Raw genomic sequence first — 18,080 nt, forward strand, 5'->3', positions numbered from 1 at the left:
TTATCCTGCACACCACACGCCCTTGATCAGTATTTTTGGGCCATCTGGTGAAACGTATTTTTGGTGACAAAAAACCTGCTCAATAATCAGACCAAAATGAATTTGAATTGAATACGCATATTTAATTTGGAGTTAAATTCCACAAAAGGTCAACTTTCGTGTCAGGTTTTCTACTTCTGCAGAAGTGAAGTTGGTTTCCAGATCTCCGCCAACTGCTTCTAAGCTAGCAATTTGAGGAGTTAAACTGCACTCAATTTCTATTTTTAAACCGTTTATGAACATATACGTATGTGAGCGATAGACAGACACCATCTATCGTGTATGTATAATTAAAATATCAGAGGAAAAAAATAACCTAAAAAGCATGTGCTTCTTGTGCAAGAGACATGTTTGCTATACGACTAAGCAATACGTGTTTCATTATAACAAAACTTTGCTTCTCATGAAGTTTAATTTTTTATATTGTGATCTTTTTTGTTCTTTGTTCAAATTTAAATGTTACTTCTTGTGGTATTAAGTCATCAAATCGACATGTTGACTAAAACTGACAAACATATTTGGTGTTCTTAATCAACCGTATAAAACCACTCATTACACCAAAAAATTGATGCTCTTGTGAGGTGGGGAGGGAGGGGGCATTGGGTTAGGAAAAAGAGTCGAATTATCATGAGCGCGATTAATACAGTGCGGAGTTTAGTGGCGCAACTCGACTTGGAATAACGGTAGTTCTCGTATCTTTAGCTCGTAGATTAATAGTCTTTATAAAAAACTTTGGTATCGTAAAGTATTTTGCGTGGTGTTTTGTTGTGCCATACCAAGGAGTGGTGATAGTGTTGTTGTTGAGGGGGACAGTGGTGGTTGATGGCCAGATGGGGCACTCTTTTGTCCCTGGCCAGTCCAGACAGGAGGGCGTGGCTGGCACAAGAGGATATGGACAGGAACAAGGCGAAGTGGGAGTGTAGCAGCACACATGCCCACCTCACAACTTCATAGGGGTCCACTCCTTCCACCTGGATCATCCTAAACAGGCTCTTTTGAAGGATTTTTTTTTCGCTGGGGGAAGGGGGAGCAAACTTTTTCGGAAATTGTGTCTATTCTATGACTCAACAAAAAAACAAATACAAAAAAATCTTTTCAGCTCTAATTGAAGAGAATTGTTTAATATTGGTTCTTTCATAGAATAGAGTTTTTGCAAATTTTCTGCAAATTATTTGCAAAAACCACCAACTTTAGAACTAAAAAGAAAATGGATTATAATCAATTGTATTAGATTATATTGAATTTTTTTCCTCAAAAACAATTGAATGGCAAAATAACCAATTTTGTGGTTCGAAGTTTACATCTAAATGGATCATAATGAATGGTTTTTGTCTAGGAAATATGTTATAATTCATAAGCGCTCGGTAAATACCGCTGTTTAGTAAATCAAATTAGTTGTCAAATTTGAGTATTTAACCTCCAACTTTTTCTTAAGCCTGATAACAATTATTTAAGCAAAAAACTTTCAGAAATTTTTTTTAATCTGCAAAATATCAATGCCCTGGAAAAAAAAGATTATTCAAGAATGTTTCACCATCTGTTGCTTTGTGATATATTTGGGTCTTGGAATTGGCAATTTGATCATTTTGATACCTTGGTGAGCTTGGTTTTTACTGTTTCGTTTTGAGCGCGTAGCGTTTGATGCGAAAAATTCAGACTCAGAAATCTTGAGCTGTTTAAACACGCTCACCAGTCTCATTAACAATTATTTTTCTTCTATATTTCGAAAATCGGGTATTCACCTTTTCATTTTTTTTGTAAATTTTGATTTCTAATTGAGCAGCCACAATAGTTAGAGGCTTGCTCTGATCAGTGCATTCATGTTGTTTGCACCGATCAGAGCAAATCGATGCATTCGTGGCACACAACTAGCAGGAGAAATTAACCAAAAAATATTAATTTTTTTTTTTTCGTTTTTTTTCTAAAACTTTGTCCTTTTTCTTACTTTTTGCAGTGCTATTATGGTGAATTTTTTTTGTGTTGTTTGCTCAGTTCTTAATTATTCAAAATATTTTAATCAAAAAATTTATCGAGTCAGTTTATCAACAAGCTTGATTGATCCAGCTTAATTCAAACGGATTGACTTTGTTCCAATTTTTGAAGAAAGTGACGGAGAATCTGTGCTCGGACTGAGTTTTGTTCCGAATTTCGACTTTCTCACTATCCTGTTTCGACGAAAATATTTTTCTATCTTTTGAAATGCACTTTTGCTCTGAGCTCATACTTAAATAAGACTGCTTGTATCAGGGCGAAGCCCATAACTTTCCGACTGACTTATAAGGTCTATGGAGCATTAACAACATGAAAAAATATGTGTAAGAAATTTTTTTTTTTAAATTTGAGATATTTGCGAAAATCATCCCCTCACACGCCATATATAGTACGAAGTGATAGATTTCGCTCCTAGTAACAAATCAATTAGGTCAAATCAGCTCCCTTTAACCAATTTGGAACGATTTCTAAGATGGAATAAATCTCCGCTTACGCGTTAATAACGCGAAAAATATCGCGCAAATTGGCCAGAATAGCAACATTTAAACCCCCATAACTTTACAAAAATGGTCACAGGGGAAATGTTTTTTTAAATTTAGGCTCAGGACAACAATACTTTTTGAATGATATGAAAAAGTTTTGTCGAAAATGGCTAGTTAAAAAGTCGAATATTGTCTGAAGAAAAAAAACCCACCTCGAGCACAAATATTCCGTTACTTTCGTTACAAAAGTTGGAACAAAAAGTACATCACCTGCAATCGTTTTTGGTGAAGTTATGGGGCTCTAAAGACCGCCATTTTGGGCTGTGTGGGACAATTAATGCGCGACATATTTTGTGCTATTTACGCGTCAGCGGAGATTTAATCTGTCATAGAAATCGTTCCAAATTGAATTGAGGCATGCTCGTTGGTTGGTCTATTTAACACTTTGCTTCATAGAAAATATCTCAATTTGTATTTTACAAAGCGTGTTGGGAGATCATTTTCAGAAAACCATCAAAACCATTAACTGAAAACTTTTTCAGTTTTCTTTCGAGAATTTCATCAATTATTTTATTTCAAATTATTCCGTGGAAACTAAAACAAAGTCGGAAAGGCAGGGCTGTGCCTTGATACAAGCAGTCAACTAGATCATATACATAGAAAATTTAAGTTAAGTTTGAATGATCTTGTCTGAATGAATGATCACTTTTCAAAAAACAATTCAAACAAAATTTCTGCGAAATTTGACTTTTTTTCGACTTTCTCCACTGATTGCTAGGTTCCTCAGTTCAAATAATTACCCAAATTATTCGACTTAATTTGAATACATTTATCTGAAAAACTATGGCATAATTCTTGGGCGTGTGAGTGGAATTGATTATTACCCTACTTCTGTTTAACAGTATAACCAAAGGGGTTCAGGTTCTACTAGCAAACAAATAAGCGCGCTCTTCAGGTCAAAATGAAATAACTAACAAGACTGCTCGTATCAGGGCGAAGTTCTGAATGTTCCGACTGCCTATTAAGGTTTATGGAGCAGTAATAACATTAAAAAATTAAATGTAATAAGACAAGAAGAAATTTTTTTTTCCTAAAATATGAAATTTTATATGAATATCATCCCCCCACACGCCATATACAGTACCAAAATATAGATTTCGCTCCTTGTAACAAATCAGTTATGGCAAATAAGCTTCTTTCAACCAATTTTGAACGATTTCTAAGACTGATTAACTCTCCGCTTACGCGTTAATAGCGCGAAATATATCGCCCGTTATTTGCCCCAACTTGGTCAAAATGGCAATCTTTAAACCCCCATAACTTTACGAAAAATAATCACAGGTGAAATGTCTTTTCAAATTTGAGCTCTTGACAACAATACCTTTCGAATGATATAAAAAATTCCGTCAAAAATGGCTAGTTAAAAAGTCGAAATTTGTCTGAAGAAAAAAAACCCACCCCGAGCACAAATATTCCGATACTTTCGTATCGAAAGTCGGAACAATAACGTATTGTCATCTTGGTATGAATTATGACAAAAAATTTCGAATGGCAAAAAAACTTTCACCTTTTTTACGATTACTGTGCAATTTGTTTAAAATCAATCGCACGTTTCTTCGAAACAAGATAAAGGACAAAAGAAAATGAAAGAGCGATAACTGACATATAACTCAAGATTGCTTTATCTTGATGTTGTCCGCATTTTGGTGGCAGCGTTCGGAGTATCTTTTGTAAGCCTAAAAATGTAATATAAAAATTTGCAACTGCAAATGGATTTTGTCCTTGTGCATATTTTTTCATTAAAAATGTTCTTTCATTGAGATTTATTAAACTACGGTTGGGAATTAATGCTGAAGGTCCTCAGTTAAGTTACATTCATTTTCTCAATCTGTTTTACCGCGTTTAAATAATGATCACTGAGTAATTACATTACAGCGCAACCAATAATTGGAAATACGCACAACGTTCTTTTTCGGATCATGATGGTATTCGAAATCCGCCAAAAAAGCGTGATACTTTGGCAAAAAGCGCGTGTTATTGTGACTCAAAATTCAGATTCACACACTTTTTTATGATTTCAGGGGCAGCTCTAAGCAAACTTGGATTCACTCATTAATCTCATCCCTCTGGAATTTTCTGAGAACTAAACTTGGATGTCATTTCGGATAAAATTTAGGATACTTTTGGATACGATTTCAAATAAGGAAACGCCCTAAACTCAAATATATATATTGCATTAGTCGAAAAAACTTGGGGGCGGACGCCTTTTTCAGGGATTCGACCCCCTCCCGACCCAAAGTGTCCCCCCTTTGTACTATTTTGAGATATACATATTTTGTGACGGACCCGAAAATTTTTTTAAGTTGCCTTCGGCGCCGATATATACTAATTTTGAGAGAGGAGTGCGCGCCAAAAAACGCTAATTTTTGGTCAACATTTTCCAAAAAGCGCTTAAAAATGCTTTTGTTTGGCCTGTTTCAGTTAATTATACACGACTCATTTGCAACACTTATTTTTTGATATTATCAGCCTAGAATTCATTGTTTTGCCCATATTTGATTTACCAAAACTATCCGAGAGCAATCAAACGGCAGTCGGAATATTCAAGTCTTCGCCTTGATACTAGCAGTTTCGCTTTGATATGAAATAATAGCTTCAAAAATGATTTTTGTGCCGAAAGGAAGTCATACTTGAAACAAAAATCAAACCTTATACAATTTGCGAGTCGAATTTTTTTGTTTTATTCTGCTTCCAGATTTATTTAGGTTGCATTGTCTTTGATATATTTCGTTTTAGTTTGAAAAAGTATGCCTGAGATAAGGGGCGGATCTAGAGTGGAGCAGTTTTTCTCGAGGGGGGCGGATTTTCAAAAAGTTTTCGAAAGTTTTAGTGACATTTTTCTTGAGTTGACTAAATTGATTTTCCGACCATTCGTAAAGCAGTAAAAAGACCCTGGTTTGGCCACATTATCTGCGATGTAGGCAAAATTCTGAAATACTAGCAACAAAGGTGTTTTTAGGCACTTTTGGGAATGTTTTGACTAATTAATTCCGTTTTTTGGCGCTAGCTTTCCCTTCAAAATAAGTTATTATTGGCGCCGAAGTATATAGTGACGCCGAAAAAAAATCAAGTTCGGTCAGCCAAAATTGGATATCTCAAATTAGTACAAAGCGAGACCCTGTGGTTCGGCAGGGGATGATTTTATCTGGAATGATTATGACTGATTTTGGTGTCCACTGTGTTCGGGTAAAATTCGTTTCTTGTGGAATTTCGGCGTTTTGAAACTTACGACTCATTTTTTGATTCAGCTGTAAGAGATCAGTGGAATTTGATTCACCGTCAAACGTAATTTTTTTTGTTACTGCGAATCGCAGAAGAGCTATCAGTAACCCTCAACAGGCCTGTTGAAATTGTTGGCAATATATTTTCGGTTAACGAATCTGAACGAAGTTAATTAACCTAAAACTGCTCAATTTGACGTTAGATTTCTGTGTTCTACTAATTTCCACACGTAAAAACCATGTCCAAAAAGTTTATCATCCTAAAATTGTATAATCTTTGACCGATTAAGCTGCTCAAGGTCACCGATATTGCCAATAATTTTATCTCCCAACTATCTCCCCACATTCCAGACTGTGTAATTTGGTTGAGCGATCTCTTTTTTGCGACTCAAGGTCACTTTTTGCGACTAGTGTTTTCACGTGGTACCACTATTGCAATCGAAATCGATCAAACTGTGGTAAGCCTGAAGCTAGAGGTCAAGTGAGGGTTCACCTTCACACACTATAATTGTCATGGCATGGAATCAAATACAAGATCTGACGATCTCTAGGTGAACGCCTTACCACGATGGTAAGTGCCCTTGATGTGAGTGGCCTGTAATTATTAGGCACGCCACATCAACTGGGACGTGAAGACCTTTAAATAGTTCTAGTGTTCTTCGTATGTTCCTACCTGGGCTCTATTTTGATGTTGTGGGGGAGGGATTGGGACAGAGTTTGGAGTTCGTGCTCTACCAGCTGCTGATCTATCTCCCTGTCTTCCAGAATGATCCCCACCCTCACCACCTCCACCTCACCCCCTGCTCCTGTCTGCCAGCACTCCACCCATAAGCCACACCCCCACAGGTAGCACAGAGTAACAGCACACAGCACAAGTGTTCTCACAGAACAACACATCGTCATCGTTATCCCAGTTATAGATTGTACAAGATTGAAAACTAACAGCTGCCAACCAATAATGTCACCAAAATAGTTCAGAAAAAGTAAAGACTTTTTACCACCGCCTAGCCATTCATCAACAAAGTTTTATTTCAAAATGCATGGTGAAGCCAGAGGTATTAGCTTGCTCTTGGTTGTGTATAAAAACAGAGTATGTCTAGACCCAGTTCCAATTTTCTCGGTACTTTGATAATGAGAGCAGAATATCAAAATCGATTGTGGGTCGATTGTTGTGGTTAAAAGGCTGAAACAAAAATGGTACCTCTGTATCAACAAGATCAGGGGATCTGTTTCAAAAGATTCCGAGTGCTGTTGATTATATGTAGTAACATAGACTATTTATCTTCCCGGAATCAATGAAAATCCGGAAAAAAGTTGAAATTGGGATTTGAATAAAGTTGTTCACTGCCGGGAAAACAACAACGAGTAATCGATAAAATCAATAGTCGAACTAGCGAGATATGTGTTGTTTACCGTGCAAATAATCCCTCAGCCGTAAATGGTAGTATTGAGCAAAAAAGTCAAATATGAGTCTAAAAATACAAGTAAGAATCAATCTCTAAATTAGTTTAAAAGCAACTCTGCCAACCGGTCGATCTGGATTGAAAAGATGAATAGAATAGAATAAAAAGAGGCATGAAGCAGAATGGAAAAGGAGAAGGAGAAAGAGAAAGAAAGAGAGAGAGGGGGGATTTGGGGATTATGGGGGGATGAAAGTGGATTATTATTTCATTTGAAGGCTTCTTTGATGGCAGTTTCAAAGTGCACTTTTGGTGGATTGATTAGACACCATGAGTATTATTGCAGACTGCCTTGTATCAATACAACACACTTCATATGTGCAATACTAATATATAATGCCATTTATTCTGGCCAAGAGAGGAAAGAGAGACCACCGGAACCACAGATCCAAAGGAAACACTGGCACTAGACTACACTTCCTTTGAATGAATTTGGCAACTACCGCTCCAAATAACACGATACCTATGTCATTCAATGTCTTTTATTCCGAGTACAGTCACATGTTACAAAATGCGCAGAGCCATTTGCCCAGAAAAGAGCCTTAGGTTTGTAATATGCGTTTACTCAGTGCAAGTGGTTCCGTTAGTGTGCAATTGTTTTGAAGCCTCCGAAGACACTATTTCCTGTCGGAGGTTTCTTTCAAATTACAATAGAGAAACTTAGCTTGCATTTCAAACAGTGATTCGTTCTACGTCCAAAGATCTAGTTGCCGATTTCTAAGTGCTGGTTATAATACTAATAAATAGTAATTTTGAGGGGGGAGCGCGCGCCGAACAAACGCAAATTTTTGGTCAAAAATTTTTAAAAAGTGCTAAAAACGCATTTTTTAAAGCCTTTTGATCAAAAATTTGCCTGCGGCGTACAAAATTTGGTCAAGTTAGGGTCTTTATAGTGTTTTGAGAGAGCTCAGAAAATCAATTTGGTCGACCTAAAAAAAAATCGACAAAATTTTCAATTTTTTATTAAAAATCCGCCCCCCTCGAGAAATTCCTAAATCCGCGCCTGCGAAACGAAGATCAAGGAATTGTTCAAAAAAACTGATTGCGCCAATGCTGATCAATTGATGAACGATGTTTTTTTGTGAAAGTTATCTTCGATTATATCTGAAGAAAGAAACGAATCATAAAACAAAGTGATTGATGAAATAGTGGTATCGAAAAATGAAGTGACCGACCTAGAGCTATGAAATATCACAAAAGGAACCATAAGCTAGAAAGACTGCACTATAACTGAACAGCAGAATTAAACCTCGATAATTTTTTGTTAAGTTTCTGTGAGTTCGTCCCGCTCATGCATGATGACAAAAATGTTCCTGCTGATATTGAAGCTCGGCACCCCCTCAGCAAACGTAGCGGAATGCTTCTTCCGATTGCCTGTATCAAATACTTATTTTCAAAGACAAAAACATCATATATCATCGTTAAGTGATTCTAGGCAGGCATTCACATTAGAGCTAACAAAAGCTAGGCAGATACTCAAGAAACATTTTCCATAACATGATGCTGACCATCAAACAATTGCTTCTGATAGAGAGTGACAACTACCCATGTTGTCAATCAGAATCTTTTAAAAATTTAGGGTCCAGAGTGAGGAAGCGAAAATAAACATCGTTTGATTCAAAGTGGGTGTCATACCCTTAGGTATGCGCAATGTTAATACTGAATCCGAACGGATTGGCGAGCTAACTAGGAAGGAGGCTAGGAGCATAATTAAGACGACTGATTCATAAACTCTTTATTTAAGTTTTGCTGACATACACTAAGCTCTTTGTTAGCTTTGCCTTCAAGGTCACTTGACCAGCTCAACGCAGTGAGCCTAACAAATATATATAAATAGTACATTGCCAATCCGGCCGGATGACATTCCCCCTCGCGAAAAATATCAGATAAATAACAAAAATTAGAGCTTAACGTCCCCTTAGGACCTGAGTTCTTACGTCCCCGTGAGACGGAACTGAGTTTATGTGTTGTTCAATCCTTCGATGCCATCGGGTCCTCTTTAATTCCTCTCTCTTGATGCTCTTCGAAATCATTTCCTTCTTCCATGTTTTGCACATTCATGACCGATAATACTTCTAAGTCCGTAAAAATTTTTTCTGGGCTTTCCGCAGGGGATACTAGATCTACTATGTGTGCGGTAATTGTGTGACCTTTTGGACGTATTGCAACCAAGAATTTTATGCAGGCCTGGTATTCGGGGGACTTCTCGTGGAAGCCCATTTCTGAAATCAGACTTTTCAGACTTGGCTTTTGATCCGGGGTCTTTGATTCAGGACTGCTTGTAACTAAGTATATCAGTGGATGAATCAATAGCAAATTTCTTTGTTGTCGTTTGCAGTGTGTCCTCTACTGCATTTATGGGAATTGAATTTCCCAATGCGCTGGCAAGAGTTGACTGTCTGGCTCGGTTTGATTTACGTGTCGGTTGTTGCTTTGTCAATTGTTGCTTTTGTTTTGCCTTTGGTGTTGCCTTTATAATAATTCTTTTGGGTGACGGCGCTAGATTTTCCGACGTGGACGATCCCGAAAAAGTTGATGATCCTGATGTGGCAGCACTCTCTTTTTCACGTCGTTGATCCGACTGGAATTCCATTCCTCTTGTTGGCGTTCTTGGTGCCGGTCGTCCCCCAGTTCTTTTTTCCGGTTGCCTTCCACTTCGATGGCTGTTTTGTTGCGTCCTCTTTAAACATTGGGTGTCGTGGTGCACTCGGGTTTTCTATATCTAAAAAACGTAAACAAGGTCCTGTTCTCCGAGCGGATTTATATGCCACATAGTCGCTGGGTGTTGAGAGGCCACATAGAACATGTATTAGAGGGTTAGGTACGAATGCAAAACCACTGTTTCTTAGTAACCGTGGTTGTTTTCCTTTTGTTTGGACCCACGCCGTATGTGGTTTGTAAGTTAGAATTCTCCTATCGATAGTTTTGCATTTTTGTTCAAATGTTTTTGGATTTTTTTTCATAGCCAATCTAGTTCTTTCTTGCTACTTGTTCGATTTTCTTTTTTATTATTTAGTCAGTTTGATGGTGTATCCTTTTATACCTTAAGTTTAATCTTTCCTTTTCTAGCGCCAATGTAAAAAGTTTTTTAGAATTAGATGAAACAGTGCTTCTTCAGAAAACTGGTTTTTTTGACAACCAAGGAAGCTTTTCCATTATTTAAAAACTTGAACAGTGCAAAAACGTTTCCCTCAATTATATATTGGGATGACAATAACGCTAGTAATGATTTTGAGAAAGTCAAATTGATCAACCAACTGATTCGCCCAAAATTTTTCTTAAAAAATTGACGTTAACGTTGAGATTATAACAAAGTATCTTGCCGCAGTTCCTAATAAAGGTTTCAGTGTCTGTGGTAAAATTCCAAGTTTTGTCTTCAACCGCAACTCAGTTTACACGGTCCCATTCGTCTATCTTTTATTTAGAGGAATCCTTGATTCTTGTTCTCGGCCCAATTTTTGAAAAACTGCACATATATCTCCAATTCATAAAGAGGAGCACACAACTTGCCAATCTCGACTTTACCACGGTTGTCGTTAATTTTTCTCCCAATCTCGAATTTACCACGGTTGTCATTAATTTTTGAAAGATTTTTATTTAATTTTATCTATGATCAAGTAAGCCTTGAACTTAACAGCAAGCAACATGGCTTTCGCTAAGGTCATTTTTGTATCACGCAAACCCTGACTTTTTTTGATAAAGTCTATTCGAACTTCGACGACAATGTGGAGCAACTGGTGTTAAATCTCGACTTTAAGAAAGCATTTGACTCAGTGTCGCATGCCATCCTCCTTACAAAACTCTCTTTAATCGGTTTTGACAACAGCTTTTTGCTTTTATTCAGATCGTACTCAGTGAAAATTAATGTACATCGCTGCCTCAGTGAAAATCGCTGCCTCAGAGCGGTCATCGCTGCCTCAGTGAAAATTAATGCGGCAGCAATGGGCTCATGTATCCTGCGTTTGATGCTCAATTCATCGTCGCATCACCTCTGCAGATCGTGCATTATTTCCGCTGGGATTTGCGAGTGTATCAGGTTTTTCATATCTAAACAAGCGTGTTTAGCGTTCTCCCAATTTAAATTATATGATGAACTATTTGTTGTTATGTTTGACAGTGGTGTGTTAGCTTTTCTGCCCATATGCGCTTCAAAAGGTGTGGTTTTTGTCACTCCTTGTGGAGTTATTCGTAACGTTTTAATTATTTCTGCCACGCTCGATGCAATTTTGAATGATGTAATATTTGGATCAATTTTCATGACCCCGAGTTGCCTTTTCAGTGCTTGTATTAATCATTCCACGACACCTATAGATCTTTGATTATCCACCGGGGCGAATAGGAGTTTTATGTTACTTGATTTGCAGAATAAATGAAATCTTTTAGCGCGAAACGTTTGAGCTTGATCACAGTTTAAGCGGCGGGTTACCCCATTATTTTAAATGTATCGTTGCTTAAGTTTTAATGCAACGTCTGCTGTTGTGTTTGAAACTACTTAGCCGTTGGAAATGGTGACCGTTTTTCTACTGACACTAAAATGTACGCGTCTTTATTTACCTCGTCAGAGAGCGGTCCCGCAAAACCCAGTTGGACCTTATCATTTGGTTTAACTAGTGGTTCCATTTGGAATGAATGTTGTTTACCAATAATTGGTTTTAAGTTTTTACCTTGTTGTGTACATTCTCGACATCTTTGAGCCATTTGTACTATTTCCTGTGTATATGAGGGAACCGAATGTTTTGGCAAAAATCCAGCATGGCCGCAGATCCGGGTTGAGTGAGATGCAGACTGTCCAGTGCTGTTTGTCTAAGTTGTGTTGGCAGAACTATGCGTTCGTCGATGAGTAGACAATCATCCTTCACGTTCAATCGGTTCCGTATTTTGTACCAGTACTGGCCAAAAGACTGGCCAAAAAACTTTAGAGCGTCTCAGTCCCGTTTTCTTACAAAGTTGACAAGTGGTCTTAGATTTTTATATTTTCGGGTTACTGCGGCAATGAAGTTCACCCCCAGGACTTTTTGCAGATTTTTCTTATATAGAGGTGTATCCTCTTCTTCTGTGTTAGTCTCACTGTCACATGCGGCGACAATTTCGTTTACAATGAGTGCGTGGCTGGCCTCCAATTGAGTTGTTGACATAGTGGTTGGCTCATTGTTCGGTTGTGTTTCTTCCTGTATCATGATGTTAGGGTCCACGCGGTTTACGCAGTATTCATATGTCTCCTTTGTTTCTATTGAAAGGTCCGTTTGGATGATTGCATTGACTGGCACTGTTGTTGTTTGAGTGGATGTTGTTGAATTTACCTTCCTGATTGGAGGCGTTTTCTTACTGGGTCCTTCCGTCAAATCGTCGAACACTATTTTTGGGAAAGTTGCTGGTTTTCGCTTTATATTTTCTCTTGCGTCCTTTATGGTGACTGATTGTTTCTTGTCTTGTTTGGTGGTCGTTTGTGACAACGGCGGTCAGACAGGCTCTCCTCTCGGTCTAATTCTCCTTGCCATTGGTTCTTGTTTGTGTTCTCTGCTGGTGATATTCGTTCTCCCTTCTGCTCTTTTAGTATAATACCTCCCGTAAATTCTTTCATATTCCGTTTTTTCATTATATCTGGCTGTCTCTCGTTGTGTTTTTTCTGGTATTTTATTGAGTGAGTTTTCCGATTATGTGTGTCTGACTGATTTCGAAACTGAGTTGTGAGCGAATGATTTGACTTCAGACTTAAATGAGATTTGAGTATTTGATCGCTTATTTAACGAATGAAATGATTGGAATGCAATTGAGCTATTGGTTGAACTATTTTGTCGCCTTATTTTCCGCGCGTTTTTCGATCAGCCGATAGGGCGCTAGTTTCCTATTGGCTAGTTGGTTTAGAATTAAGTTGTCAATCATTTCAACTTAGAAGAGAAATGAGTCTTGTAATTCTGCTAAAATTCAAGTTGTTTATAGTAAAACATGTGGTCTATTAATCATTGAGCAGAAATTTTGCTTTGAGTTTCTTGTTTCGAATGCCATTTTTTCGCGGAATTTAATTAACTCAATGAAAGCCCAAAATGCATCGACTGAAAGCAAGTTTGGTTGCAATTAGCTATTCAACTGGTCTTCTGTTTTCGTTTCTCAGACCTATTTATAGAGTTGGATAGTTTCTATTGCTTTAGGTTTTTAGTAGAGTTTTTGAGCCATTTTCAGGCTAAGATTGGCTAATTTGGAGATCAATTTCAATTCCTAGTCACTACCCGAAAACGGCATAAAAATTTCAAAACTTCTAGGACATTTTTTGGTAATAACGTTTAATTTTTCATTTTTTTTAACATTGTCGCAACATTTTGTGACAGTTGCAGTGCAAAAAGCGACTGTTCTGGTGAGTAGATTTAAATTTTGATTTACTTCATTCAAAATACTAATAATCACTTAAGCAGCATGTTAGCGAAGTAAGCAAATCTGGTATCAGTTTTTTTTCGAATAAAATGATTTCAAAAATTCTGGATTGTGGAGCGCAGATGATGAAACATCGAATTCATGATGAACTTGATGGCTATTTGGTTTATACAAATGTTTGAAAACTCTGATTAAACAAGTTTGGCACAAAAATAAACTTAATTATGTAACACACATAATATAACTAGCAGATTTAGATTGTTTCGTAGCAGATTCCTGTAGACCTTAACTCCCTAAATCAAATTCTGGAAAAAAACGATCACGTACTTTTAATAATATGTCAATACTAACATGTCTTGCAGATAAAAAAAAGCTCGTTTATTAATGGAAAAAGAGGCTCGCTTATTATAGTTTATTAGTGAAAAAATAGGTGCAGCTTCCCGAAAAAGTCTCCTTGCCCAATAACAAAGCAAAAACTCTGAAGGCGTCTTGGCACTAATTTATTACCAAATTTGCCCAACTTTGCTGTAATGATTTTTTGAAGTTGATCTTGCTTACAGTTTTTTTAAAGTGATCTTGCGACAGATGTTTTCGATGAATATTTTTGAAATTGCTTACTTCCCTCTCACAAAAATCCGCTCACGCTTTTACTGATTTTCTATAAACTTAAGTTTACATATGGTAAGACTCGGAATCAATTTTTTGAAGCTAATTTATTGCAGAAAACTGTTGGAGTGGGCAAATAATAGTGAAGAAAAGTGGGGCAAAGTTACTGGCACAAGGTGGCACGTAATCGATCCAACTTTGAGGCAAAAATAGCTCCAAGGGGCGCCTGTCCAATCTATTGTGTCCAAGTATTGATTAGATGTCAATGAAGTCTGGCATTACTCGTGAAGTGACAAGTTATCAATCAAAAATGGTAATATAGTTGCGAGCCAGAATTACAAGAGGCAATAGCGGCAACGAGGCTCATAAAAATGCTCGAGTATTGAGGCAAGGACTTTGTTTTAAAAGTCAGGGAAATATTAATGAGACTAAGAAATTCATATCAGGTTTATAATCTGATAATGTCTCAAAGGTGCTGTTTACTTTTAGATATAATTACATTAGGTCGCGGCTCGTTGCTGCTGCACTAAATGTGGTTGCAAAACACTGTTTTTTTTGTAGAAGTAATGATTTTATGAAATAACATTCAGGAAAGTTTACATCAGTGTTAAGTTATGGAAACGTGTCTTTTCCAATTTTGGCCGCCAGAGCCTGGGGCTTCCTCCATAGCAGATCGAGGAGATAAAAGCGCCCTTGAAAAAATTGAGGAGCTGGAAAATTCGATGGAGCTGATATTCAGGCTCATCTTAATTTCAGAAACAATGGATAAACGGCATTGAGCTATTGTATAACTGAGCCCTCATTCATGATTAGTTCAATTTCAACTACATTTCATACCATATCTTGTTTCTCATATCTCGTCGTAACTAAATAGTTGGTAGCTTTTAACCAATTCGCCAGCATTTAATTATGTTCTGATAAAAACATTAAAGAAGATACAGTATACCGGGCTTAAGGAGATTAGGCGAATGCCGGTCCCCAGTGAGCTTGACTATCTCAACCAACCAAAAAAGTATCAGATTTTTAAGCGGACTAGCCCCAGTTTTTGTAGAGACATCTTTTCAAATTATAATGTAGAAATTTTATGGTGATAGTGCGCGACAGAAAACTCCTTTTTATCAGCTTTCTTCACAAAATGCCTAAAAATGGCGGTTTTGATTTTTTTTGTCAAAAATTGGTCTGTAACACATTAAGTTCTGACAAGCCTTCTCACTGTTTTAAGAGAGTTGAGAAAATTTAATTGGTCGACTTATAAAAAAAAGTCAACAAAATTTTCGCCTCTCGTCTTTCCACCTTTCACGGAAATTTCTAGACGGACCTTCGACAGACTATACATTCATAAGATCAAACCTGGTCTTGCAGATACTGGCAGACTGACGGCGCTGTGGAATCAAAAACCCAAACCAAAAAGTGTTTGGTACTTTAAAGTGATTCTCTTACGCCTGCCAGTTACGTGAGGTATCCGACGCCTGAATCCATTTCAAAGAGGAGTATGATTCATGACTAGTAGCTTCCCGGGTCCAGGTCCGCGACTCAAGTCCAGGCTTTCGCGACAAATCTTTGGCATGCCCAGACATTCGCAGATAAATTTAGGCATATTCAGACTTTCGCGACCACAATTATTCGTTGCGACTTTCGTGACTGAGACGGAGACGGCGCGACCAAAATGTTTTGATCCATACTTGCGATTTCCAGACTATCGCAATCAAAGTTTTCAATTTACAAACTTTCGCGACCGAAAAACTCATTCGCGATTTTAGTGACTAAAGATGAGAAGGCGCGAACGGCGTGACCAAACTCAGCCATTTACGACTGAGGTGGAGACAGCGCGACTGCTGACTGACTATCTTTGTTTCTCGAAATTTCTTTGATAAATCAACGGTGATGTGTTTCAAGACTAGTATGATTCATGACTAAAATAAAGATTGAAAAGTTTGAGTAGTGAGGTGATGAATAAAAGACAAAGGAAGAAAAAGAAACATTAAAAAGGGTCAGACAGCCCTCAAACCGATACATTATTTAAATAATTGATCACTCAGCACATAGAAATTGGATAGTAATTGAATGCATAATTCTAACATCTCGTCAAAAGTTTTGTTCAAATCGCTTTCACAGTTACATCGGTTCAATAAACCATATTTATCTTGCCCTGAACTTCCCATTTTTCAGCTTAAAACACGGATGAAATGATTTGACTATACGTACTGTACCTGTGTGGCCTGTAGCAGACATATATTTAAAAACAGTAGTTCTTTTAATGTTTGTAAATCATAGACCACATTTACTAAATACACCAATTACTATCAAACAACTGCTGCAGCGTAAAATTTACCTTGATAACAATCATTTTAAAAAAACAATTTGATAATTTTTTTGGTTTTTTCATTTTAGGTTTTCGTTTAACCAAAAACTTTTAAACAAACAGGTCCCATCATATGAAATTTTTAACCTTGTTTTTTCCATAGACTACCATATAAATTTATTGTGTTGCCCCTGACCACCTCGATTGTGTTCATCACGGAACGCTGCCTCCATGCTGGCAATGATTCTAACAGCGTGAGTAGCTTATGAGTGTTGCATGTTTGATCCATTTCCCTTGGTCTTCAAGTTTTTCAATAGTAAACTGCAGGTTTTTGGGCGTGATTTTTGCTGCGCGTAAGACAAACTTTGCTTGTCCACTCATCGTTCTCACAGATTCATCTACATAATGAAAAACCCTAACTCATATTTCAGATTTGTCTCTTTCACGTTCTTCTAGACATGCCCTGCAAAACTTGATTATGACAAAAAAATTTGTTTATTAGTACAAATTCCACAGCCTACGTGATTACAATTCGAAGAGCTTTGCATCAAACCAATTGTGATCTATAGTTCACTGTTTACTGAAATTGAAGGCTGACAGTTCTTTTTCAATTGAAGTTTTTTTTTCAATTGAACTTTAAAAGAGTTTTTTTTGTTCATTTGACTAAAAAATGCCAAAGCAGACAGCTTTGGTTGCGCCCATTGCTGTATCGTCTATTTCAATATATCACAAAATAGAGCAAAAAAAGATAATTTTACCTTCTGTCAGCTTCGATCATTTTATTTTTTTTATCTTGCGTGCCAAATCATGAGATGTGGCCTCCTTCCTGAAGTTTCGAAGCGGTCTTTCAATTTTTTTTGAGCGAGATAATTCTGTACAAACAAATCACATCAAAGAAAATTACCAAATCACATCGAAGAATTACCAGGCAGTAAAATAAACAATTGGAACGGCGTCCCCTGTTTGTGAATTTTTGCCAAATATTATTAACTAGTCGACTGCCCCCCCCCTCTGGTTGTCGTCAAGTTAGTTGAAAGTGAATAACTTACTGATCTCGTTCTTCTTTTTCATAGGAAGCTACTCATTATTGATGTGTGTTGCAAGGTTCATGACAAAACCGTTTGTGGGATTTTTTTCTGCTGTGTTGCTGTTTTGACTGCACATTCTTTCAGCATACGGTTTAGCAAGCGCTTCCATCTTACATAGTTTTTCTGTCAAATCTCACAAGCGCTTCCATCTCACATAGTTTTTTATCACAAGCGCTTCCATCACAAAGGCTTTTGACACAGTTGATCACTCTAATCTGTTAATAAAGTTGGAACAAATGGGATTCAGAGGGCCTGTCTTAAATCTATTGGAGTCTTACCTTGACAATCGCTATCAGTACATTGAAACTAACTCTTTTAAGACCGAACTTAAACTGGTATCCTTTGGTGTACCTCAAGGATCTATCCTTGGCCCACTTTTGTTCATATTATACATAAACGATCTACAAATAGCCACAAAAACACAGGGGTACTTTTGTATGCTGATGACACTGTTCTGAAAT

The 18,080-nt window shown here is 37.2% G+C and overlaps 2 protein-coding genes across 2 annotated transcripts in view; one reads left to right on the plus strand and one right to left on the minus strand.

The window, feature by feature from the left end:
• LOC134840741 (glutamate receptor ionotropic, kainate 1-like) overlaps positions 1-7,665 on the minus strand; it is a 47,423-nt gene extending 39,758 nt beyond the window's left edge. Inside the window, exon 1 of the mRNA XM_063856762.1 lies at positions 6,468-7,665. Coding sequence (XP_063712832.1) covers positions 6,468-6,697 — 230 coding nt within the window. The 5' untranslated portion in view covers positions 6,698-7,665. The remainder of the gene's footprint in view (positions 1-6,467) is intronic.
• Positions 1-18,080, plus strand: part of LOC134840742 (polyglutamylase complex subunit TTLL1-like) — a 74,907-nt gene that overhangs the window by 8,566 nt on the left and 48,261 nt on the right. The gene's annotated exons all lie outside the window — the stretch shown is intronic.

The sequence above is a fragment of the Symsagittifera roscoffensis genome, chromosome 2, assembly GCF_963678635.1.
Source record: "Symsagittifera roscoffensis chromosome 2, txSymRosc1.1, whole genome shotgun sequence".
In the NCBI taxonomy this organism is placed as follows: Eukaryota; Metazoa; Xenacoelomorpha; order Acoela; family Convolutidae; genus Symsagittifera; species Symsagittifera roscoffensis.